The sequence below is a fragment of the Takifugu rubripes genome, chromosome 21 (genome assembly GCF_901000725.2).
Source record: "Takifugu rubripes chromosome 21, fTakRub1.2, whole genome shotgun sequence".
NCBI classification, from domain to species: domain Eukaryota; kingdom Metazoa; phylum Chordata; class Actinopteri; order Tetraodontiformes; family Tetraodontidae; genus Takifugu; species Takifugu rubripes.
In genome coordinates this window covers 606726-632576 of record NC_042305.1, presented here as the reverse complement: position 1 = coordinate 632576, position 25851 = coordinate 606726, and the positions used below count along the sequence as shown (strand labels likewise).

The window sequence follows — 25851 nt, the reverse complement described above, 5'->3', positions numbered from 1 at the left end:
GGACTCTCTGGTGCGCTGGTGTTACCGGGGGGACTCTACTCTCTAGAGGGCTGGTGTTATCTGGGGGACTCTCTAGTGGGCTGGTGTTACCGGGGGGACTCTACTCTCTAGAGGGCTGGTGTTATCTGGGGGACTCTCTAGTGGGCTGGTGTTACCGGGGGGACTCTCTGGTGGGCTGGTGTTACCGGGGGGACTCTACTCTCTGGTGGGCTTGAAAAACTGGTCCTGACACTATTGATCATTTATCTTGTGTTCTCATTTTTATGACAGGCCCCCACAGGCGGTGCACTGTTCCTCCGTAAGGTGGAAGGGGTCCACCTGGCCAGCAGGTGTGCTGCTTTCAGGCTGTAATTTGTCCAGCAGCTGTTGTATGGATCCCATAACCTGGTATAAGGGCCGATGGCTCGGCTGACCCTGAGGGCACCGGCGGCCTGGAATTACAAGAGTCTGTGTTGTTATTGGATTTCAAGACCATGAGGATTTTCATTGTTCCTTCATTGTTTTTCAGAATGTCCTCCTTTAGTTCCTCTGTTGCTGGACTATTTGTCCAGGAGAGCAGATGAGGTCTTCTCACTGAGGACATTTGCAGGGATGGCGTCCTCGGAGAGGTCCAGTCTTTCAATCCGACATAGTGTGCAGGTTCAACCTGACCCATCGGTGCTGGTGGAGGAGGTTCTCCTGGCTGTAGGAGACCAGGTGGGTCATTCTATCCTGCCCTATACCTCCAGGATGAATAGAGCAGTGGTGGTGTTCTTTAAAGAGGAGTGACTGGTGGGTGATTTGTTGCCGAGCAGGGTGACTCTAAATGGCGCGTACCTGCAGGTTTCCCAGCTCACTTTGCCCTCCACTCAGGGTCACCGTCTCTGGTGGTCCCCCATTTATCCCCAATGAAGCTCTGGAGATACAGCTGTTCTTCCACCCTGCTGTCTGAGGATGGCCTGGTGTTCCTGAAGACCTCTGTGTCTGTCTGTCTGTGGGCTTTGAGACTGTTGGTAAAAAGGCTTTCTACCTCTCTCTCTCTGTCTACCCCCCCTCCAGGGTTATACAATACTATAAATACGGGCTGGATGTTTTCTATAATTAGATAAGCCAATGAAGAGCTGATAAGACTATAGGAGCCAGACAGTAGACACTTGAAGATGTCTGCACTGATAACAAAGACTCTCTGTGTTGAGAGCACACACAGGAACACACACATGCACACCGGCTCACACACACGCACACACACACACACACACACACACACACGTGTGGGGAGGCAGTTGTCACTGACTCTAGAGGTCAGCAGGAGGCTGACTGCTCATTAGAAGACTCCTCCATTAGACTCCTCCAAGACTCTGAAGAAGGTTCCGTTCTGACTGATATGTTGTCAACGGGCTTGGATGGCGTTTGCACACCGGTGCACATGTATGTGGGTGTGCACATCGCCTCCCACCCTGCACCTCTCTGGGGATCTTCCTCCCGTCTCTCTTCACTAGTTTGGGGACCGGTTCCATGTTTAGGGCCAGAAGTTTCCACTAAAGGCTGTGAGATGATTGTGAGCTGCCACTGGGGGGTAACTCCCATCAGGCCGCCATGAGCGGACGCCACTGCTCTGAGGAAACAACCTGGGTGTTATTAACTCTATAAACAGGCTGACAAACTGCGTGTGTGTGCCTGCACGTGTGTGTGTGTGTGTGTGTGTGTGTGTGTGTGTGCGTGTGTGTGTGTGTGTGTGTGTGTGTGTGCCACACAGTCGGCTGCAGTCAACCCTGCAGACTGATGCGTTGTGCACGTGGTGATTTCATGTGCACTGACACTCTCGTTGTGTCCTTTTATTCAGAGATGCAGTGGCGCACTGTGTTATTATATTGTAATATCATAAACAGCTTCTGCTTTATAGTTTTCTTTGAATGAGGTGCTGATTAGTGTAAACTGGTTTCCATCAGCTTTGGAGCCTGTAATCACGCTCAGGTATAGTATATACTGTATATAGGTAATTATGACGTATATTAGTGTAATTATCAGTTATCGTAATTTTCAGGTATGTTAATGTAAATATAATTTATAGTAGTGTAATTATCAGTTCTATTATTGTAATTATTTGGTATATTATTGTAATGATCAGTTATATTAGCGTAACTACCAGTTATATCAGTGTAATTATCGGGTATATTAGTGTAATTATCAGGTATAGTAGTGTAATTATCGGGTATATTAGTGTAATTATCGGGTATATTAGTGTAACTATCAGGTACAGTAATGTAATTATCGGGTATAGTAGTGTAATTATCAGGTACAGTAGTGTAATTATAAGTTATAGTATGTGTAATTATCGGGTATATTAGTGTAACTATCAGGTACAGTAATGTAATTATCGGGTACAGTAATGTAATTATCGGGTATAGTAGTGTAATTATCAGGTACAGTAGTGTAATTATCAGTGATATTAGTGTAATTATCAGTTATAGTAGTGTAATTATCAGGTATAGTAGTGTAATTATCAGTTAAATTAGTGTAATTATCAGTTATATTAGTGTACTTAAGGTATATTAGTGTAATTATCGGGTACAGTAGTGTAATTATCGGGTATATTAGTGTAACTATCAGGTACAGTAATGTAATTATCGGGTACAGTAATGTAATTATCGGGTATAGTAGTGTAATTATCAGTTATAGTATGTGTAATTATCGGGTATATTAGTGTAACTATCAGGTACAGTAATGTAATTATCGGGTACAGTAATGTAATTATCGGGTATAGTAGTGTAATTATCAGGTACAGTAGTGTAATTATCAGTGATATTAGTGTAATTATCAGTTATAGTAGTGTAATTATCAGGTATATTAGTGTAATTATCAGGTATAGTAGTGTAATTATCGGGTATATTAGTGTAATTATCGGGTATATTAGTGTAACTATCAGGTACAGTAATGTAATTATCGGGTACAGTAATGTAATTATCGGGTATAGTAGTGTAATTATCAGGTACAGTAGTGTAATTATCAGTGATATTAGTGTAATTATCAGTTATATTAGTGTAATTATCAGGTATATTAGTGTAATTATCGGGTATAGTAGTGTAATTATCAGTTAAATTAGTGTAATTATCAGTTATATTAGTGTAATTATAAGGTATATTAGTGTAATTATCGGGTACAGTAGTGTAATTATCGGGTATATTAGTGTAACTATCAGGTACAGTAATGTAATTATCGGGTACAGTAATGTAATTATCGGGTATAGTAGTGTAATTATCAGTTACATTCGTGTAACTATCAGGTACAGTAGTGTAATTATCAGTTATAGTAGTGTAATTATCAGGTATAGTAGTGTAATTATCAGGTATATCAGTGTAATTGTCAGTTATAGTAGTGTAATTATCAGGTATAGTAGTGTAATTATCAGTTATAGTAGTGTAATTATCAGGTATAGTAGTGTAATTATCAGTTATAGTAGTGTAATTATCAGGTATATCAGTGTAATTATCAGTTATAGTAGTGTAATTATCAGGTATAGTAGTGTAATTATCAGTTATAGTAGTGTAATTATCAGGTATATCAGTGTAATTATCAGTTATAGTAGTGTAATTATCAGTTATAGTAGTGTAATTATCAGGTATATCAGTGTAATTATCAGTTATAGTAGTGTAATTATCAGGTATAGTAGTGTAATTATCAGGTATATCAGTGTAATTGTCAGTTATAGTAGTGTAATTATCAGGTATAGTAGTGTAATTATCAGTTATAGTAGTGTAATTATCAGTTATAGTATGTGTAATTATCGGGTATATTAGTGTAACTATCAGGTACAGTAATGTAATTATCGGGTACAGTAATGTAATTATCGGGTATAGTAGTGTAATTATCAGGTACAGTAGTGTAATTATCAGTTATAGTAGTGTAATTATCAGGTATATTAGTGTAATTATCAGGTATAGTAGTGTAATTATCGGGTATATTAGTGTAACTATCAGGTACAGTAATGTAATTATCGGGTACAGTAATGTAATTATCGGGTATAGTAGTGTAATTATCAGGTACAGTAGTGTAATTATCAGTGATATTAGTGTAATTATCAGTTATAGTAGTGTAATTATCAGGTATATTAGTGTAATTATCAGGTATAGTAGTGTAATTATCGGGTATATTAGTGTAACTATCAGGTACAGTAATGTAATTATCGGGTACAGTAATGTAATTATCGGGTATAGTAGTGTAATTATCAGGTACAGTAGTGTAATTATCAGTGATATTAGTGTAATTATCAGTTATATTAGTGTAATTATCAGGTATATTAGTGTAATTATCGGGTATAGTAGTGTAATTATCAGTTAAATTAGTGTAATTATCAGTTATATTAGTGTAATTATAAGGTATATTAGTGTAATTATCGGGTACAGTAGTGTAATTATCGGGTATATTAGTGTAACTATCAGGTACAGTAATGTAATTATCGGGTACAGTAATGTAATTATCGGGTATAGTAGTGTAATTATCAGTTACATTCGTGTAACTATCAGGTACAGTAGTGTAATTATCAGTTATAGTAGTGTAATTATCAGGTATAGTAGTGTAATTATCAGGTATATCAGTGTAATTGTCAGTTATAGTAGTGTAATTATCAGGTATAGTAGTGTAATTATCAGTTATAGTAGTGTAATTATCAGGTATAGTAGTGTAATTATCAGTTATAGTAGTGTAATTATCAGGTATATCAGTGTAATTATCAGTTATAGTAGTGTAATTATCAGGTATAGTAGTGTAATTATCAGTTATAGTAGTGTAATTATCAGGTATATCAGTGTAATTATCAGTTATAGTAGTGTAATTATCAGTTATAGTAGTGTAATTATCAGGTATATCAGTGTAATTATCAGTTATAGTAGTGTAATTATCAGGTATAGTAGTGTAATTATCAGGTATATCAGTGTAATTGTCAGTTATAGTAGTGTAATTATCAGGTATAGTAGTGTAATTATCAGTTATAGTAGTGTAATTATCAGGTATAGTAGTGTAATTATCAGTTATAGTAGTGTAATTATCAGGTACAGTAGTATAATTATCAGTTATAGTAGTGTAATTATCAGTGATATTAGTGTAATTATCAGTTATATTAGTGTAATTATCAGGTATATTAGTGTAATTATCGGGTATAGTAGTGTAATTATCGGGTATATTAGTGTAATTATCAGTGATATTAGTGTAATTATCAGTTATATTAGTGTAATTATCAGGTATATTAGTGTAATTATCGGGTATAGTAGTGTAATTATCGGGTATATTAGTGTAACTATCAGGTACAGTAATGTAATTATCGGTTATAGTAGTGTAATTATCAGTTACATTCGTGTAACTATCAGGTACAGTAGTGTAATTATCAGTTATAGTAGTGTAATTATCAGGTATAGTAGTGTAATTATCAGGTACAGTAGTGTAATTATCAGTTATAGTAGTGTAATTATCAGGTATAGTAGTGTAATTATCAGGTATATCAGTGTAATTGTCAGTTATAGTAGTGTAATTATCAGGTATAGTAGTGTAATTATCAGTTATAGTAGTGTAATTATCAGGTATAGTAGTGTAATTATCAGTTATAGTAGTGTAATTATCAGGTATATCAGTGTAATTATCAGTTATAGTAGTGTAATTATCAGGTATAGTAGTGTAATTATCAGTTATAGTAGTGTAATTATCAGGTATATCAGTGTAATTATCAGTTATAGTAGTGTAATTATCAGTTATAGTAGTGTAATTATCAGGTATATCAGTGTAATTATCAGTTATAGTAGTGTAATTATCAGGTATAGTAGTGTAATTATCAGGTATATCAGTGTAATTGTCAGTTATAGTAGTGTAATTATCAGGTATAGTAGTGTAATTATCAGTTATAGTAGTGTAATTATCAGGTATAGTAGTGTAATTATCAGTTATAGTAGTGTAATTATCAGGTATATCAGTGTAATTATCAGTTATAGTAGTGTAATTATCAGGTATCCAGCAGGACCCTCCAGCAGGCCCCTCCAGCAGGCCCCTCCAGCAGGACCCTCAGCAGAACCCTCAGCAGAACCCTCCAGCAGGACCCTCAGCAGAACCCTCCAGCAGGACCCTTAGCAGGACCCTCAGCAGGACCCTCCAGAAGGACCCTCAGCAGGACCCTCAGCAGGACCCTCAGCAGAACCCTCCAGCAGGACCCTTAGCAGGACCCTCAGCAGGACCCTCCAGAAGGACCCTCAGCAGGACCCTCCAGCAGGACCCTCCAGCAGGGCCCTTAGCAGGACCCTCAGCAGGACCCTCAGCAGAACCCTCCAGCAGGACCATCAGCAGGACCCTCCAGCAGGACCCTCCAGCCCACCACGTGCTCCTGCTCCAGCCTATCATCCAAAGAACTTCCTCTTCATGGGTTTATGTTCATACATCGTGCATGTGTGTGTGCCTGAACCTGGACTACCTGCTGAATCTGGAGCCGCTTGGGAATATTATGGGATGTCAATATGATCAATGTCAGATGAATCAGGATCATTTCCAGGGACGGCTCTTTCTGTTGGACCAGCAGCGGGTGGATCGAGGCAAGAAGCTGCAGCTGGAAGCTCTGCAGGCTGGACCAGAGGTGTCCTCCAGCCTCAGGCTCCCCCTCAGCTACTCCACCAGGATTCAAACCGTACACGTTTGCTCCTGTCTCAGGGTTGCTCCTGTCTCACGTTTGCTCCTGTCTCAGGGTTGCTCCTGTCTCAGGGTTGCTCCTGTCTCACGTTTGCTCCTGTCTCAGGGTTGCTCCTGTCTCACGTTTGCTCCTGTCTCAGGGTTGCTCCTGTCTCAGGGTTGCTCCTGTCTCACGTTTGCTCCTGTCTCCGGTTTGCTCCTGTCTCACCTTTGCTCCTGTCTCACCTTTGCTCCTGTCTCAGGGTTGCTCCTGTCTCCGGTCTGGTCCTGTCTCAGGGTTCCTCCTGTCTCACCTTTGCTCCTGTCTCAGGGTTTCTCCTGCCTCACGTTTGCTCCTGTCTCAGGTTTGCTCCTGTCTCCGGTTTGCTCCTGTCTCAGGGTTCCTCCTGTCTCAGGGTTGCTCCTGTCTCCGGTCTGCTCCTGTCTCAGGGTTCCTCCTGTCTCAGGGTTGCTCCTGTCTCAGGGTTCCTCCTGTCTCAGGTTTGCTCCTGTCTCAGGGTTGCTCCTGTCTCCGGTCTGGTCCTGTCTCAGGGTTGGTCCTGTCTCACGTTTGCTCCTGTCTCAGGGTTGCTCCTGTCTCAGGGTTGCTCCTGTCTCAGGGTTGCTCCTGTCTCACGTTTGCTCCTGTCTCCGGTTTGCTCCTGTCTCAGGGTTGCTCCTGTCTCACCTTTGCTCCTGTCTCAGGGTTGCTCCTGTCTCCGGTCTGGTCCTGTCTCAGGGTTGCTCCTGTCTCCGGTCTGGTCCTGTCTCAGGGTTCCTCCTGTCTCACCTTTGCTCCTGTCTCAGGGTTTCTCCTGCCTCACGTTTGCTCCTGTCTCAGGTTTGCTCCTGTCTCAGGGTTCCTCCTGTCTCAGGGTTGCTCCTGTCTCCGGTCTGGTCCTGTCTCAGGGTTGGTCCTGTCTCACGTTTGCTCCTGTCTCAGGGTTGCTCCTGTCTCAGGGTTGCTCCTGTCTCAGGGTTGCTCCTGTCTCACGTTTGCTCCTGTCTCCGGTTTGCTCCTGTCTCAGGGTTGCTCCTGTCTCACCTTTGCTCCTGTCTCAGGGTTGCTCCTGTCTCCGGTCTGGTCCTGTCTCAGGGTTCCTCCTGTCTCACCTTTGCTCCTGTCTCAGGGTTTCTCCTGCTTCACGTTTGCTCCTGTCTCAGGTTTGCTCCTGTCTCCGGTTTGCTCCTGTCTCAGGGTTCCTCCTGTCTCAGGGTTGCTCCTGTCTCCGGTCTGGTCCTGTCTCAGGGTTCCTCCTGTCTCAGGGTTGCTCCTGTCTCAGGGTTCCTCCTGTCTCAGGTTTGCTCCTGTCTCAGGGTTGCTCCTGTCTCCGGTCTGGTCCTGTCTCAGGGTTGGTCCTGTCTCACGTTTGCTCCTGTCTCAGGGTTGCTCCTGTCTCAGGGTTCCTCCTGTCTCAGGTTTGCTCCTGTCTCAGGGTTGCTCCTGTCTCCGGTCTGGTCCTGTCTCAGGGTTGCCCCTGTCTCAGGTTTGCTCCTGTCTCAGGTTTGCTCCTGTCTCAGGGTTGGTCCTGTCTCAGGTTTGCTCCTGTCTCCGGTCTGGTCCTGTCCCAGGGTTGCTCCTGTCTCCGGTCTGGTCCTGTCTCAGGGTTCCTCCTGTCTCAGGTTTGCTCCTGTCTCAGGGTTGCTCCTGTCTCACGTTTGCTCCTGTCTCCGGTTTGCTCCTGTCTCAGGGTTCCTCCTGTCTCAGGGTTGCTCCTGTCTCCAGTCTGGTCCTGTCTCAGGGTTCCTCCTGTCTCAGGGTTGCTCCTGTCTCCGGTCTGGTCCTGTCTCAGGGTTCCTCCTGTCTCAGGGTTGCTCCTGTCTCAGGGTTCCTCCTGTCTCACGTTTGCTCCTGTCTCCGGTCTGGTCCTGTCTCAGGTTTGCTCCTGTCTCAGGGTTGCTCCTGTCTCAGGGTTGCTCCTGTCTCAGGTTTGCTCCTGTCTCAGGGTTGCTCCTGTCTCCGGTCTGGTCCTGTCTCCGGTCTGGTCCTGTCTCAGGGTTGCTCCTGTCTCCGGTCTGGTCCTGTCCCAGGGTTGCTCCTGTCTCCGGTCTGGTCCTGTCTCAGGTTTGCTCCTGTCTCAGGGTTGCTCCTGTCTCCGGTCTGGTCCTGTCCCAGGGTTGCTCCTGTCTCAGGGTTGCTCCTGTCTCCGGTCTGGTCCTGTCTCAGGGTTCCTCCTGTCTCAGGTTTGCTCCTGTCTCAGGGTTGCTCCTGTCTCACGTTTGCTCCTGTCTCAGGGTTGCTCCTGTCTCCGGTCTGGTCCTGTCTCAGGGTTGTTCCTGTCTCCAGTCTGGTCCTGTCCCAGGGTTGCTCCTGTCTCCGGTCTGGTCCTGTCTCCGGTCTGGTCCTGTCTCAGGTTTGCTCCTGTCTCAGGGTTCCTCCTGTCTCAGGGTTGCTCCTGTCTCAGGGTTCCTCCTGTCTCACCTTTGCTCCTGTCTCCGGTCTGGTCCTGTCTCAGGTTTGCTCCTGTCCCAGGGTTGCTCCTGTCTCCGGTCTGGTCCTGTCCCAGGGTTGCTCCTGTCTCAGGGTTGCTCCTGTCTCAGGTTTGCTCCTGTCTCAGGGTTGCTCCTGTCTCAGGTTTGCTCCTGTCTCCGGTCTGGTCCTGTCTCAGGGTTGCTCCTGTCTCCGGTCTGGTCCTGTCCCAGGGTTGCTCCTGTCTCCGGTCTGGTCCTGTCTCAGGGTTGCTCCTGTCTCAGGGTTGCTCCTGTCTCAGGTTTGCTCCTGTCTCAGGTTTGCTCCTGTCTCAGGGTTGCTCCTGTCTCCGGTCTGGTCCTGTCCCAGGGTTGCTCCTGTCTCCGGTCTGGTCCTGTCTCATGTTTGCTCCTGTCTCAGGGTTGCTCCTGTCTCAGGTTTGCTCCTGTCTCCGGTTTGGTCCTGTCTCAGGGTTGCTCCTGTCTCAGGGTTGCTCCTGTCTCAGGTTTGCTCCTGTCTCAGGTTTGCTCCTGTCTCAGGGTTGCTCCTGTCTCCGGTCTGGTCCTGTCCCAGGGTTGCTCCTGTCTCCGGTCTGGTCCTGTCTCACGTTTGCTCCTGTCTCAGGGTTGCTCCTGTCTCAGGTTTGCTCCTGTCTCCGGTTTGGTCCTGTCTCAGGGTTGCTCCTGTCTCAGGTTTGCTCCTGTCTCTGGTCTGGTCCTGTCTCAGGTTTGCTCCTGTCTCTGGTCTGGTCCTGTCCCAGGGTTGCTCCTGTCTCCGGTCTGGTCCTGTCTCACGTTTGCTCCTGTCTCAGGGTTGCTCCTGTCTCAGGTTTGCTCCTGTCTCCGGTTTGGTCCTGTCTCAGGGTTGCTCCTGTCTCAGGTTTGCTCCTGTCTCTGGTCTGGTCCTGTCTCACGTTTGCTCCTGTCTCAGGGTTGCTCCTGTCTCAGGTTTGCTCCTGTCTCCGGTTTGGTCCTGTCTCAGGGTTGCTCCTGTCTCAGGGTTGCTCCTGTCTCAGGGTTGCTCCTGTCTCACGTTTGCTCCTGTCTCAGGGTTGCTCCTGTCTCAGGTTTGCTCCTGTCTCCGGTTTGGTCCTGTCTCAGGGTTGCTCCTGTCTCAGGTTTGCTCCTGTCTCTGGTCTGGTCCTGTCTCACGTTTGCTCCTGTCTCAGGGTTGCTCCTGTCTCAGGTTTGCTCCTGTCTCCGGTTTGGTCCTGTCTCAGGGTTGCTCCTGTCTCAGGTTTGCTCCTGTCTCCGGTCTGGTCCTGTCTCAGGTTTGCTCCTGTCTCTGGTCTGGTCCTGTCTCAGGTTTGCTCCTGTCTCCAGTCTGGTCCTGTCTCAGGTTTGCTCCTGTCTCCGGTTTGGTCCTGTCTCAGGGTTGCTCCTGTCTCAGGTTTGCTCCTGTCTCTGGTCTGGTCCTGTCCCAGGGTTGCTCCTGTCCTGGAGAACCATCTAGCCACACAGACCCAGCCTCTGAGAGCTCCTCCAGCCCGGCAGAGGCCAAGTGGAAGCTGGATGGAATCGATAAAAGCCATCAGGCCCCTGAGGGGTCCCCAATCTTCTACAAACCACCCCACCCCCCGGGGCAGGAAGCAACAATGGCGGGGCAATAATACCTGCAGTTGAGGGGAGGTGGAGACAGCGAAGAGAACCACACAAGTGGGTCAGCGCTCCTCCAGACAGCAATCATATGCATCCATTGATTCCAGTGGGAGACCAAGGACAGGCTGGGGAAAGGGTTCCATTTGGAGTCTGCTGGTGCAGAAGGTGGGGGTCGTGGGGGTAGAAAGGGTATTTATGAAGCAGGTCCAAATGGAGACGCGGGGGATATCGGTATTTTCAACTACCCACAAATTTACAGCAATTTCCTCCTCTTCTGACCGCCCCCCCCGCTGAGAGGCTGATGGCCGCTCTGAACAAAGAGGCGTCCAGATCGTAATTGTTTGACCGCGAGGCTGACGGGGAGGAGTTGTGTGTGTGTGTGTGTGTGTGTGTGTGTGTGTGTGTGTGTGTGTGTGTGTGTGTGTGTGTGTGTGATCAACCTTCCTCCATCACCTTCAGCTTCTACTAGTCCCAACTTTTTACAGTAGGTTTTTACAGACTCACCTGAGAGCCAGAGAGATAGATCTCTCTCTCTCTCTCTCCCTCTCCCTCACACACACACACACACACACACACACACACACACACACACACTGGATTAATTTGCAGACAAGCTCGCGGTGCTTTGGTGTATTACAACCCGGAAACACTTGAAATAAGCTGCTGTCAGAAGTGCAACCATTAAAAAAATCCCTCTAAGCTGAACAAAACAATACTGCAACCGTGTTTTCAAAGTGTTCTCCAAGGTCTAATGTGAGTCACCTTTTATTTTTAGCGTGTAATGCAGATGTTAGCGCAGCAGATGTTGACGCCTGTGTTCCGCTGCCGCTGCACTGGCTCCTGCCGCCGGGACAGAACCGGGGCTGGTCAAACACTGCCACCTAGCGTCCACAAGCATGAACTACAGCGACTTGAAATGCGTCACTTCCGTTGAGAGCCGCTTCAGACACGTGACTTCCTGCAGTCTCCATAGGACTCGTTTATACGTCTGTGTAGATTCTCAATCATACAGGCCATAGTTAGGGTTAACCCTAACCCAACCCAACCGGACTGTATTTCTTCTCTTCGAAGAGGTTCCGCCCTCCATCTAGAAGGCTTCTTCGGTTCTGAACTCGCTGGGGAGCGCTTGAACACATAGCCACCGTTAGCATGCTAATGATCTGGGCGGTCACGTGAGGGTGGAGGACTCCTGTATACGTCTGGGCCGCAGGTCAACACTGGTTATGGGGAGTCCACCTCAGCCAGGTCCAGGTTCTGTGACGTCCTGTAACCACCAAAGACCAGTACCAGGGAGGTTCTGATTCATTAGCAGGAGCTTTATGCCAGGCTAAAGGACTGCCCCCCCCCCCCACCCTAAACCATGTGTGTGTACGTTATATAAGAAGTTTAATATTGACAAGAGGAGGAAATCAGGAGTTAGCCATAGAACTTTAATGAGACAGTAAGCACAGAACAGTCAGAACTGGTTGAACAACAGAGATACGACAGCAGGTGGAACGTCTAAGCCAGCTCGTCCTCGCCCTCCTCCTCAAACTCGCCCTCCTCCTCGGCGGTGGCGTCCTGGTACTGCTGGTACTCGGACACCAGGTCGTTCATGTTGCTCTCGGCCTCGGTGAACTCCATCTCGTCCATGCCCTCGCCGGTGTACCAGTGGAGGAAGGCCTTGCGCCGGAACATGGCGGTGAACTGCTCGGAGATGCGCTTGAACAGCTCCTGGATGGCGGTGCTGTTGCCGATGAAGGTGGCGGCCATTTTCAGGCCGCGGGGGGGAATGTCACAGACGGCGGTCTTCACGTTGTTGGGGATCCACTCCACGAAGTAGCTGCTGTTCTTGTTCTGCACGTTCAGCATCTGCTCGTCCACCTCCTTCATGGACATGCGGCCGCGGAAGATGGCGGCGACGGTGAGGTAGCGGCCGTGGCGGGGGTCGCAGGCCGCCATCATGTTCTTGGCGTCGAACATCTGCTGGGTGAGCTCCGGGACGGTGAGCGAGCGGTACTGCTGGCTGCCCCGGCTGGTCAGGGGGGCAAAGCCCGGCATGAAGAAGTGCAGACGGGGGAAGGGGACCATGTTGACGGCCAGCTTGCGCAGGTCGGCGTTGAGCTGTCCGGGGAAGCGCAGGCAGGTGGTGACGCCGCTCATGGTGGCGGACACCAGGTGGTTGAGGTCGCCGTACGAGGGCGTGGTGAGTTTGAGCGTGCGGAAGCAGATGTCGTACAGCGCCTCGTTGTCGATGCAGTAGGTCTCGTCCGTGTTCTCCACCAGCTGGTGGACCGAGAGCGTGGCGTTGTAGGGCTCCACCACCGTGTCGGACACCTTGGGGGACGGCACCACGCTGAACGTGTTCATGATGCGGTCCGGGTACTCCTCCCGGATCTTGCTGATCAGCAGCGTGCCCATGCCGGAGCCGGTACCGCCACCCAGGGAGTGTGTGAGCTGGAAGCCCTGCAGGCAGTCGCAGCTCTCCGCCTCCTTCCTCACCACGTCCAGGACAGAGTCCACCAGCTCGGCGCCCTCGGTGTAGTGGCCCTTGGCCCAGTTGTTGCCGGCGCCGCTCTGACCTGCAGAATCAGGAGACGCCGCGTCAGCCTCAGTGGCCACATTTAAAGGCAAATATTTGAGGGGTTTGTGTTTACCAAAGACAAAGTTGTCTGGTCTGAAGACCTGGCCAAAGGGTCCGGACCGGACAGAATCCATCGTGCCTGGCTCCAAGTCAACCAACACAGCGCGGGGAACATACTTCCCACCTAAGAGAAGAAAAAAGGTTACGATGGAAGAAGAAGAAGAAGCAGCCCACAAACTCGAGCTGGAGGAGCATCTGACCGGAGGCCTCGTTGTAGTAGACGTTGATCCGGTCCAGCTGCAGGTCGCTGTCGCCGTGGTAGGTGCCGGTGGGGTCGATGCCGTGCTCGTCGCTGATCACCTCCCAGAACTACAAAACAGGAAATTAGAGTCACTCCAAGCGATCTTTGGACCGATGGTCCCGCGGAGATCGGAGCGCGATCCTGGACCGATGATCCCGCGGAGATCGGAGCGCGATCCTGGACCGATGGTCCCGCGGGGACCGGAGCGCGATCCTGGACCGATGGTCCCGCGGGGACCGGAGCGCGATCCTGGACCGATGGTCCCGCGGAGATCGGAGCGCGATCCTGGACCGTGTGTCCATGATCCCGCGGGGACCGGAGCGCGATCCTGGACCGATGGTCCCGCGGGGATCGGAGCGCGATCCTGGACCGTGTGTCCATGATCCCGCGGGGACCGGAGCGCGATCCTGGACCGATGGTCCCGCGGGGATCGGAGCGCGATCCTGGACCGTGTGTCCATGGTCCGCTCGCTGATGACGCCAGTCTCCCGCCGCCCGGGCTTTGGCGCGAGCGCCGCGCCTCCCCATTGGTCTGCGCGCGCGGGCTACGGATTTCAAAAGTGCTGCTGACGTCACCAACCGCCAGCTCCGCCCGGCCCGGGCCTCGACCATGAGCAGCCGCTAGTCATTTTAACCACCTACGGGAATAACTAGTCGCTGTTCTCAACTGAACAATCCCTTACGTTGATAATGCAGCGAGTCATTTTTCAGAATTAATTCGATCGCGATAAAGTGTTTAAATTGGCCACAGTTTGATCCAACAATGCGCGGATTTAAGAGTGCGCACAAGACTAAATGGCTGCCGAAGAGGGCGAGAAAAAAAAAAAAATCACCTTAAAATAAATCAGGAAATAATCTTTATTTCGACGGCTATATAATATATAATGGGTTATTAATCCGCATTGCGTGGCAGGCTGCGAGGGCACAGCGGTCCTGCCGGCTGAAGTAGGCCAGCGACAGGGTGTGGCTACGGGCGCCATCTGGCACAAAGCGCCGGCTCCCCTGGCGGAAAACACCGTCTTTCCCCATTAAACCGGCTCGGCAGAGCGAATCGAATCACAACATCCACCCACTAACCTTGGCACCGATCTGGTTTCCGCATTGGCCGGCCTGGAGATGCACGATTTCTCTCATTTTGATCTCTGGTGGTTGACAAGGACCCGAGGAATGAATTCTACGTTCAGCTTTTCTCTAATGTCTGCGCAATGGCGTAATCCGCCTCTTTTATACCACACTTGGGCCCGCCCCCCGAAGCTCCGAGGTGAGTTCCTATTGGTTGCTTTGCGCACGGCCGCTGTTACAGACGCAGGTTTCAGCCAATGAGCGTTCTGCTCCGCGACCTCAAACTTGTGACCAACATAATCCATAGAAACGGTGGCCTATTTCTCCCGTGATGGCGGCACAGAAATCTCGTTGTGTTCGACCATTTTATGACGATTTTACAGCCTCGTGAGCGTCTGCTGGAAGCACGAAACGCCTTTTGTCGATCGAACCGGCCGACTTTAATCTCACTTTCAGATGGAAAACAAAGAAAGGCTTCATTGTGCGCGGTCCCCGTGGCTGACCGGTTAAATTAGTGAAACCAGCAGCGGTGACACCAGTAAGGACGCTGGGAACACTGGTGACTTTCACAGCTCACTTCTCTGGCCCACTGAAAGGTTGATTCCATGAAATTGGTTCATAAAACACATCAAACAATCTCAAGGAAGGGCAGCTCTGTACATGTAGGCAACGGTAACTAAGCAACGGTTCCTAAAGAGTGTATAAACTGAGCCGTTCAGAGCTCTCATGTGAACCCTGCACGGTCCTGGATTTACGCTTTTTAACGTCTCCACCCACGGAAGGTCTGGCGTGGACACTGAAAATGGAACATAAATCACGAGGCTTTGGATGAAATATTGAAACAATGCGAAGCTGTTTACAGCAGAATGAGGCCAGAGAGGCTGTTAATAGTTAATGGGGAGGAGAACAGAACTGCGTCAGTGCTTTGGCCCCACAGACACCAGCACAGGGCCCTCGGCTCCAGGAGGACCTCAACTGTATAAATAGTATCCTAAACAGCATTTCTGGAGGTTCTTTGATACACCAGACATCTTTATAGAGATACACGTTGAGCTTCCTGAGACCAGCATGGTTACGTGAACGTACCCAGGACATCGATGCACTCTGTCTAGTCCTGAATGTCCTAATATGCCGGTATGTGTAACACACTTATTTTGCAGCAGTAATGCTGAGTCATGTAGAGGTGCACTGCCTTTCATCTGAGTGTCTCTTTGTGTGTCAGCGTATCAATTATTCATAGCCGTGCATTGAGTGGTTTATGATAACAGCTGCATATGGGAAGCTCACAGGAACCTTCCTCTGATGCAGCAGCACCTCCCGGCTTGTTTAAGTTAAACCAGTATTGTGGAGCACCTATCTACAGGTACGTGCACATCTAACGAACATGCCGCTCAACATGACTCAGCATCGGCCGCTCAACATGACTCAGCATCGCTCAGTGGTCCAGATCTCCCCGCTCCAGCTAACCCACCTGCTCACCCTTTCGCTCCATTTATAGATGGTTAAGACCTGTTTTTCATCCTTCGTCCCTCAGCAGGACGGTCATATATTCTGTCTCGAATGTCCTTATCAAGAAGATGGCGCCATGATGGGTGAGAGGTTTATTTACAAAGCAGATCACATGTAAAGTGAATTACTGGGTGGGACAGCCGACCTGTACAGAGACAACCACCAGTTTATGGTCGGCTCAGGTTACCATCTCCTCTCCAGCTGCACTGTTGAAAACCAAACTCTCAGGTCACACGTGCACAGTACACACAATCAAAGTGTGTCAGGGCAACGGGCTGTGCAGGGTAACTGGGTGACACCTTTACCTGTCTGTGCAGGGTAAACAAAGCCTGGGTAGGGCATAACTTCTGGGGGTGGGGGTCATTCATGCTGCCCAACAAAGACACACTGTTCTCATGGAACATGATCATGTCTGATGTGTAGGATGGATGGATGGATGGAGGGGTGGAGGGGTGGATGGATGGAGGGGTGGATGGATGGATGAATGGATGGAGGGGTGGATGGATGGATGGATGGAGGGGTGGATGGCTGGGTGCATGGATGGGTGAGTTTCCTCCCCTAAATTTATAAGCCAGCATCGTGAGTAGAAGAACGCTCTTGATGGTTTGCTTTACGAGGCTTCGAGGGTGTCCCTGAAGGCAACACGACTGTATCGGAGTCATATTTGTTGCTTCTCACAAACTGTCTCCACTGTTGATAAAAAGCAGCTGGACACAGAAAAATCAAGCGCATCTCGTCAGACTTTAGGTCAAAGATGTGTCTCCAGAAGCAGGTCGACAGTGTCCTGAAGCGGTCCTCATAAACCGGGCGGCCGACTGCTGTGAGCTTCACTTACCGCTGGATTCTCCAGGTACACATCAGTGTGCAGGAACCACACCCATTTTGTGTTTCACTTGTTATACTCATGTTTTGTTAAACCCGTTAAATGTAGGTTTATGCACTTATTACATGCACCGTGCTAGGCCTTAAGCCAGGCCTCGGGCCACAGTTGTGCTGCGGCCCGGCTGAGAGCTCCTCCGACCGGGAGGTTCGGCTGGTTCTGCGGTGCAGCTGCAGCTGCTTTTAGTCCGTAATAATGTCTCAACTGTTACTTGTAACCCGAGAAGCAGCATGTGCACATGTGGAGGTTGAGTTAGCCTGTTGATTGGTGTGGAGTAGCCGGAAGTCCACTAGCTTAGCGATGCTAACAGACACTTGCGTCACTTCACATTACGGAAGTGAGCAAAGTGCTGCTGTGCTTCAGAACCCGCTGTTTCCCTCTGAGGGGGGCAGCAGCACCAGGCTGAGCTCTGCTGTGTTCCTGCAGGTCTGGACCAGGGATGCTGTCAACATCTCCAGGGGGTCACGTGTCCATCGACTTTGCTGGGGCCGGAGGCGGCGCCAGGAGGCAGCAGTCTTGGTGGAGGGTAAGTCAGTAGCTTAGCTGTCTGTAGCTTCGCTGTCAGTAGCTTAGCTGTCTGAGGAGCCTCTTCTCTTCTCATCTTGTATCACACACTGAGATATTTACTCATTTACAGCTATTGATCATGTGTGACGCCTTTGGTGGACACGTGATGATGTCATGTGTTGATGATCACACCTGTTTTAACGTTGTTTTCCCCTCTGGTTCGTGGCCGTCACGTCAGCGAGATGAACTCGTTAACTCTTCAGCTCGGAAGGACTGTGATGAAGGTTAAAGTGGACCAGGAGGAGGACGTCCGTGTTTGTAGCTTTAAACTTTGTGTCCAACATTTGGGGGTCGGTCCGGGATGTGACTGAGACGCCTCCTGGCCTGGCCTCAGGGTTGATCAGCCTCAGGGTTAAAGGTCAGGACGGTGCTGCTGTGATCAGGGTTCAGCAGCAGCAGGGTTAGCATTAGCATCAACGGTGCTGCGCTTGTGTCAGCTGGCGCGCGCACACACACACACACACACACACACACACACACACACACACACACACAGCTGTTAATATCATTAATCATGGCCTCTGTCTGCCAGAGATGGAAGCAGCTGTCCAGGCTGCAGCGGAGCCTCCTCCTCTTCATCATCATCTTCCTCCTGATTTGTGGAATCTCTTCCTGTCCTGCCATCAACCAGCTCGCTGCTCAGGCTGATACTGGTAAGGCTGCTACTGGTCAGGCTGATACTGGTCAGCCTGTTACTGGTCAGGCTGCTACTGGTCAGGCTGATACTGGTCAGGCTGATACTGGTCAGGCTCAGGTAATCTTCACGCCTCAGCACCCAGATCTTCAAACGTGGGCAGTGGGAGGGCAAAGTCTGAGGGGACAGAGGTGCTGGTGGCTCGGTCTGTAGGGGCCCTAACCCCCTAACCCTAACCCTCTAACCCTAACCATCTAACCCTAACCCTAACCCTAACCCTCTAACCCTAACCCTAACCCTCTAACCCTAACCCTCTAACCCTAACCCTCTAACCCTAACCCTAACTCTAACCCTAACCCTAACCCTCTAACCCTAACCCTAACCCTACCCTAACCCTCTAACCCTAACCCCCTAACCCTAACCCTCTAACCTAACCCTCTAACCCTAACCCTACCCTAACCCTAACCCTAACCTTAACCCTAACCCTCTAACCCTACCCTAACCCTAACCCCCTAACCTAACCCTCTAACCCTAACCCTAACCCTCTAACCCCTACCCTAACCCTAACCCCCTAACCCTCTAACCCTCTAACCTAACCCAACCCTAACCCAACCCCAACCCTAACCTAACCTAACCCTAACCCTAACCCAACCCCAACCCTAACCCTAAGCCTACCCTAACCCTAACCCCCTAACCTAACCCTCTAACCCTAACCCTCTAACCCTACCCTAACCCTAACCCCCTAACCCTCTAACCCTCTAACCTAACCCTAACCTAACCCTAACCCTAACCCTAACCCCCTAACCCTCTAACCCTCTAACCCTCTAACCTAACCCTAACCCTAACCCTAACCCTACCCTAACCCTAACCCAACCCCAACCCTAACCTAACCCTAACCCTAACCCTAACCCAACCCTAACCCTCTAACCCTAACCCTACCCTAACCCTAACCCTAACCCAACCCCAACCCAACCCTAACCCTAAGCCTACCCTAACCTAACCCTAACCCTAACCCTAACCCTAACCCTACCCTAACCCTGTCCCTGTCCACAGAAACCTTTTGATTGTGTGTTTCGTCCCTACAGTCGGGGAGACGGATGCTCTCATTCTCCCACCAATGCTGGAGCCTGTCAAACAGGTGGACCCCCCATGGCTGGAGCAGACCTCTCAGGTTTGTTCACTTTCTGAGTAGCTTCTGCAGCACCGTGCACCAGCTCTGGAGGTCAGGTCTAGAGAAGGACCCTACATCAGGGTGTCCACATAATCCCTCAGAGACGTTCCCCTGGTGTGGTGTTGCACACGTTCCTCCATGGCACAACTTTAGCCCAGTCTTAGCTAGAGCCTCTGCTGTGGCCTGTACCAGAGGAAACGCCCTCTGGACCCGGTTTAACCCGACATCTTCACAAACTGGCTGGCAGGACCAGACAACCATTCCGGGATCCATCAAAAGATGCTGTTTCAGGCACCTGCCATATCTCCATGTAGCAACCATTTCATCTTATTAGCAATGGAGATGTGCCGCAGTCCTAAACACAGGGAACACCGCAGCTTCTGGACCACACGTGACCCTCGGCGGTCTGTGGCTGAGAGGCTCCAGAGCACCACGTCGTTGGGATCTCCACCGGGGTGCCGGCTCTGAAGGCCCCCAGACCAGCCGTGACTGGATTCTATCCCAGCAGCACCAGGAACATCCTCACGTCTCTTTCCAGTCTCAAATGAAAGGAACCATTAAGCTCTTAACAGTTGGGTAGATTGTTAGGAACGAGAGAGAACGGCCTTCATCCCGTTGACCTGCTGACCTTTAGCATATTAGCATGTAAGGGCTGCTTGAAACAGCCTGACCTCTTTGGTGTTCCTCTCTCCAGAGGAGATTATCCAATAAGGGGGGAGCAGCCGTCCTCGCCAGTCGCCTTCACGCCGAAGGAAACGCCTCAGATAGGGCTAACCCTAACCCTAACCCTGACCCTAACCCTAACCGTCCCGAGGGTGAAGCAGCGGGGCGCCAGTTGGACGGGCCGACTGAGGGGGTCACCAGGTGACGTTCACCACACCTTCTAACTGTCCTCCTGAAGACTGGGAGTGCTCTTATTGAACCAGTGCTGCTTCCAGCTGGTGGGGGGCTGAGATGGATGCTGGACGGGTCAGAGGAGGCACCGAGGATGGAGACCACGAGGATCCACACGTCCACCAAGAGGAGGAGCCGTCGCAAGACTCTGGTGAGAGTGTGTGTGTGTGTGTGTGTGAGAGAGAGAGAGAGAGAGACTGAGAAGGTCATTTGAGTCTTGAACATGCTTCGTGTGTGTGTGTGTGTGTGTGTGTGTGTGTGTGTGTGTGCGTGCAGCTAGCAGGCAGGAAGCTGTGCGAGATGCCTTCAGACATGCTTGGAAGGGCTACAAAGCATTTGCCTGGGGCCACGATGAGCTCCAGCCCCTGTCCAAGTCCTACAGTGAGTGGTTTGGTCTGGGTTTGACAATAATCGATGCCCTGGACACAATGTGGATCCTGGAGCTGAGAGAAGGTAGCACGTCCTTTCTTCTGTCCAATATGAGCTATTCTCCCTCCTCATCAGCAGCCCCTCCCACGGCTGCTGATGTCATCTTGATCTTTAGACCCTCTTTGTTCTGCTCTTTGATGGGCTCCAGCCCATCCTGGAGCAGGAGCAGGAGGCTCGGTGCTTCGGACCGCCCCAGACCTGGCTTCCCTCTCGGGGGGGAAGACAGGTGTGACAACACTGAGCTTATTCCTGTGGTCGTTCCAGAGTTTGAAGAAGCACGGAGGTGGGTCGCCACCGAGCTCTCCTTCAACAGGAACGTGGACGTCAATCTGTTCGAAAGCACCATCCGCATCCTGGGGGGGCTGCTGAGCACCTACCACCTGACGGGGGACCCCCTGTTCCTCAGCAAAGCTGTAAGTCCACACGGTTCAGAACACACCTCCACACCCTCTGGAGGGGGGGGGGGCGGGGTCCAGGACCCGTCCTGTGCTGCTGCTTTCACCCAGCGGACGTCTCTTTTTTGGTGAGACTGGCTGAATATGCTTGGTTCCCCTCTCCAGGAGGACATGGGCTCTCGCCTGATGCCGGCCTTCAACACCCCGTCAAAGATCCCCTACTCAGACGTGAACATTGGCAGAGGCACAGCCCACCCCCCCCACTGGACCTCCGACAGCACCGTGGCAGAGGTGACCAGCATCCAGCTGGAGTTCCGAGAGCTGTCTCGCCTCACCCAGCAGCCCCAGTACCAGGTCACCACTGCCTCCCCCCCCCCCCCCGGGCCATGGCGTCGCTCCCAGGACTTGGTCATGTGACTCTTGTGTTTCAGGCCGCGGTGGCCCAGGTCATGGAGCGGGTCCACGTGCTTGAGGGGAAGCTGGACGGTCTGGTGCCCATGTTCATCAACACCAACAGTGGGCAGTTCACTCACCAGGGCGTCTACACGCTGGGGGCCCGAGCAGACAGCTACTACGAGTACCTGCTCAAGCAGTGGATCCAGGGGGGCCGCAAGGAGGACCAGTAGGTTGGACTGATCAGGAGGCTCGCTGCTGGGGGGCAGGAGGCTCGCTGCTGGGGGGCAGGAGGCTCGATGTTGGGGGGCAGGAGGCGGAGCCTCGTGTGAGGCAGGAGGTGGAGGCAGGAGGCGGAGCCTCATGTGAGGCAGGAGGTGGAGCCATCCCTCAACCCTTCCTCCCTCCCTCCCTCCATCCTACCCTCCCTCCATCCACCCATCCATCATCCCTCCATCCACCCATCCATCATCCCTCCATCCACCCATCCATCATCCCTCCATCCACCCATCCCTCCCTCCCTCCCTCCCACCCTCCCTCCATCCCCCCCCCCACCATCCCTCCCTCTCTCCCTCCCTCCATCTCTCCATCCACCATCCATCCATCCCTCCCTCCACCCACCCACCCATCCCTCCATCACCCCCCCCCCACCATCCCTCCCTCCCATCCCTCCATCACCCCCCCCACCATCCCTCCCTCCTCCATCCCTCCCTCCCTCCCTCCACCCTCCCTCCATCGCCCCCCCCACCCCTCCCTCCATCGCCCTCCACCATCCCTCCCTCCTCCATCCCTCCCTCCACCCACCCACCACCCATCCCTCCATCACCCCCCCCCCACCATCCCTCCCCCCCTCCCTCCACCCATCCATCAATGATGATGAGCTCTAATTCTGTGTCTCCTCCTCTGTGTCCTCGTCCTCGCCCCACCTCTCCACCCTGGACTCTGAAGGCTCCTGGAGGACTATCTGCAGGCCATCGAGGGTGTGAAGAAGAACCTGCTGCAGAGGTCTTCCCCCACTGGCCTCACCTTCGTTGGGGAGCTCTCCCATGGACAGTTCAGCCCTAAGATGGTGAGTGTGGGTATGATGAGGACCGGCTTCTGTTGGACCTGGTCTGTCCAGAGCCTGTTCCGATGGTGTGTTTTGGGACTTGTGGTCTGTCCCTGTCCTGGCCCGTCTGGACCACGGCTGACCTGGTGAATCCATCCATTTGTTTAGGACCATCTGGTGTGTTTTCTGCCGGGTGTTCTGGCCCTCGGTGCTCACAACGGCCTTCCAGCTGACCACATGGATCTGGCCAAAGAGCTGATGAAGACCTGCTACCAGATGTATGTCCAGATGGAGACTGGTCTCAGTCCAGAGATTGTCCACTTCAACATGTATGAGGGCAGCAGCAGAGACATGGATGTAAAGGTAGGACAGAGCTGATGCCCCAGGGAGCGTGTCCACCTCTCTGTCCTGCTGCTGGACCATGTCCACGGCCCACAGAGCTCACTTCCCTCTCTTCTGTCCTCTGCTCTTCCTTTCACGTGTAGCTAGCAGACAGACACAACCTCCTGCGGCCGGAGACGGTGGAGAGTCTCTTTTACCTGTACAGGTTGACCAAGGACCCCGTGTACCAGGACTGGGGCTTCCAGATTCTCCAGAACTTTAACAAGTACGCCAAGGTCAGTAAAGGGGGCTGAACACTGACCACAGTCTCTGTCCAGGGTTGACTATTGAATCAGGTGTTTCAGTCAGACACCCAGCCCCAGCTCCAGCTCCAGCTCCAGCCCCAGCTCCAGCCCCAGCTCCAGCCCCAGCTCCAGCCCCAGCCCCAGCTCCAGCTCCAGCTCCAGCTCCAGCTCCAGCTCCAGCCCCAGCCCCAGCTCCAGCCCCAACACCAGCCCCAGCCCCAACACCAGCCCCAGCCCCAGCTCCAGCTCCAGCCCCAACACCAGCCCCAGCCCCAGCCCCAGCTCCAGCTCCAGCTCCAGCTCCAGCTCCAGCCCCAGCTCCAGCTCCAGCCCCAGCTCCAGCTCCAGCTCCAGCCCCAGCTCCAGCTCCAGCTCCAGCTCCAGCCCCAGCCCCAGCCCCAGCTCCAGCTCCAGCCCCAACACCAGCCCCAGCCCCAGCTCCAGCCCCAGCCCCAACACCAGCCCCAGCTCCAGCCCCAGCTCCAGCCCCAGCTCCAGCCCCAGCCCCAGCCCCAGCCCCAACACCAGCCCCAGCCCCAGCCCCAACACCAGCCCCAGCCCCAGCCCCAGCTCCAGCTCCAGCCCCAGCCCCAGCCCCAGCCCCAGCTCCAGCTCCAGCTCCAGCCCCAGCCCCAGCTCCAGCTCCAGCTCCAGCCCCAACACCAGCTCCAGCCCCAGCCCCAGCCCAGCCCCAGCTCCAGCTCCAGCCCCAGCCCCAGCCCCAGCTCCAGCCCCAGCCCCAGCCCCAGCTCCAGCCCCAGCCCCAGCTCCAGCTCCAGCCCCAGCCCCAACACCAGCCCCAGCCCCAGCTCCAGCTCCAGCCCCAGCTCCAGCTCCAGCCCCAGCCCCAACACCAGCCCCAGCCCCAGCTCCAGCTCCAGCCCCAGCCCCAACACCAGCTCCAGCTCCAGCCCCAGCCCCAGCTCCAGCCCCAGCCCCAGCTCCAGCTCCAGCCCCAGCCCCAACACCAGCCCCAGCTCCAGCCCCAGCTCCAGCCCCAGCCCCAACACCAGCCCCAGCCCCAGCCCCAACACCAGCCCCAGCTCCAACACCAGCCCCAGCTCCAACACCAGCCCCAGCTCCAGCTCCAGCTCCAGCTCCAGCCCCAGCTCCAGCTCCAGCCCCAGCTCCAGCTCCAGCTCCAGCCCCAGCTCCAGCTCCCAGCTCCAGCTCCAGCTCCAGCTCCAGCCCCAGCCCCAGCTCCAGCTCCAGCCCCAACACCAGCCCCAGCTCCAGCCCCAGCCCCAGTCCCAGCCCCAGCCCCAGCCCCAGCCCCAGCTCCAGCTCCAGCCCCAGTCCCAGCCCCAGCTCCAGCTCCAGCTCCAGCCCCAGCTCCAGTCCCAGCCCCAGTCCCAGCCCCAGCCCCAGCTCCAGCACCACCTGCTGGTGTCCCCACTCTGTTGTCTGTCCTGAGGTCTGGTTTAACGTGGACTTGTCTCCCCTCAGGTTCCGTCTGGTGGCTACACTTCCATCAATAATGTGCGTGATCCAGAATTTCCAAGTCCACGAGACAAAATGGAGAGCTTCTTCCTGGGAGAGACGCTAAAATATCTGTACCTGCTCTTCTCCGAGGATCCCAACCTGATCAGCCTGGACAGATATGTCTTCAACACTGAAGCTCACCCCCTGCCTATTTGGACCTCTGCTGAGTGACGCTGTCCAGAGAGCAGAGTCAAACATCTCAGCTTCTCCTCTGGCTGGACTGGAGACCTGCTGAAGGGACCCCTGATTAGACTGTGGCGCTGGTCCAGATCGGAGCTGTGAACAGATCACTGCTGGCCTGTTGCCCACTACCAGTTTATGGACCGTAGCCCCAGCAGCTGGTTCTGTGTTGGCCCGTCCTCTTGAGCTGGGCCTCATGAGGATCTGGAGTTGGTCACCAGCGTCAGCTGATCACTATTAATCTGTCAGTGGAACCAAAGGAGACCATGAAAGGTCTTAAACCCTGCCAGCCTACCTGCTGAGCCTCAGGTCCAGGTGGACCAGCACCACTGTGCCAACCTCAGATGTATTTTCTAAAGACAGGTGATGCTCTTTTTCAGGATATGAACGTTTTAGCTAATGTGCACGGCTCTGCCTTTGAGAAGAGCAGCAGATGGTTTTATTTCATGACCTACACGACACAGGTCGTGCAGCCTCACACCCGCAATTGTTGCCTTTAACACTGAAGAAAGTTCTGCTCAGCTTCCTGTCGGTGCTTTTCCAGGTGTATTTCATGGCTCCCCTGTTCATTCCTTGAGTTGGGACAGTGCACGTGAGCCCTGACAGCGCGTTCAGCGTACACGTGCTGGACAAATGCTGAGGAAGGCATGGGGCTGTGGTCCCCTGTGGTCACCTGTGCCTTCAATCTTTGATCCTGACCAGGTTCCAGACCCATCATGTTGTCTTTGCTAACCTGGCTGCAGGTTTCCCAGGCAACTGTGAACTGGACTCAGTCCTGTTTGGTTCGTCTAAAAGACCAAAAGTTATTTTTCCCTCCACTTGTTTTGTTGGTTTCCAGGTTGTTTCCAGGGTGATTCCAGGTTCTGTTTCCAGGCTGATTCCAGTGGTTTCCTGGTGGTTTCTAAACTGGTTTTATCTACACGGACCAGTTACATTCAAGGCTGAGATGATCTCAGCAGAACTGGGGTTCACGCGTGATGTGAAAGAACTGGGCTGATTGTACTTTTGTAAAATAAAGATTTGAGTGAAACGAGTCAGTTATTGAGAAGAAAGCAGTGGGACCTTCCTGTGGTCCGAGTGGTGCGTTTG

General features: G+C 51.9%; 2 protein-coding genes across 3 annotated transcripts; one reads left to right on the top strand and one right to left on the bottom strand.

The window, feature by feature from the left end:
• Positions 1-12038: 12038 nt before the first annotated feature.
• LOC101061694 (tubulin beta-1 chain) lies at positions 12039-14721 on the bottom strand. Its single transcript, XM_003979430.3, has 4 exons — positions 14570-14721; positions 13453-13561; positions 13266-13376; positions 12039-13190 (listed from the first exon to the last, which is right to left on the bottom strand). The coding sequence occupies exons 1-4, from the start codon at positions 14624-14626 to the stop codon at positions 12130-12132; spliced, it is 1338 nt and encodes a 445-aa protein (XP_003979479.1). The 5' UTR covers positions 14627-14721; the 3' UTR covers positions 12039-12129.
• A 1927-nt stretch (positions 14722-16648) lies between these two features.
• man1b1b (mannosidase, alpha, class 1B, member 1b) lies at positions 16649-25792 on the top strand. 2 transcript variants are annotated; one of them, XM_029829609.1, is made up of 14 exons: positions 16649-16913; positions 17370-17469; positions 18043-18163; positions 19230-19315; positions 20010-20179; positions 20254-20360; positions 20486-20590; positions 20903-21051; positions 21199-21387; positions 21465-21655; positions 22375-22495; positions 22643-22837; positions 22960-23091; positions 24547-25792. In XM_029829609.1, the coding sequence occupies exons 2-14, from the start codon at positions 17383-17385 to the stop codon at positions 24751-24753; spliced, it is 1860 nt and encodes a 619-aa protein (XP_029685469.1). In that variant the 5' UTR covers positions 16649-16913; positions 17370-17382; the 3' UTR covers positions 24754-25792. The 2 variants fall into 2 exon arrangements, with proteins under 2 accessions (XP_029685469.1, XP_029685468.1); XM_029829608.1 differs by having other exon boundaries at positions 20486-20662.
• Positions 25793-25851: the final 59 nt, after the last annotated feature.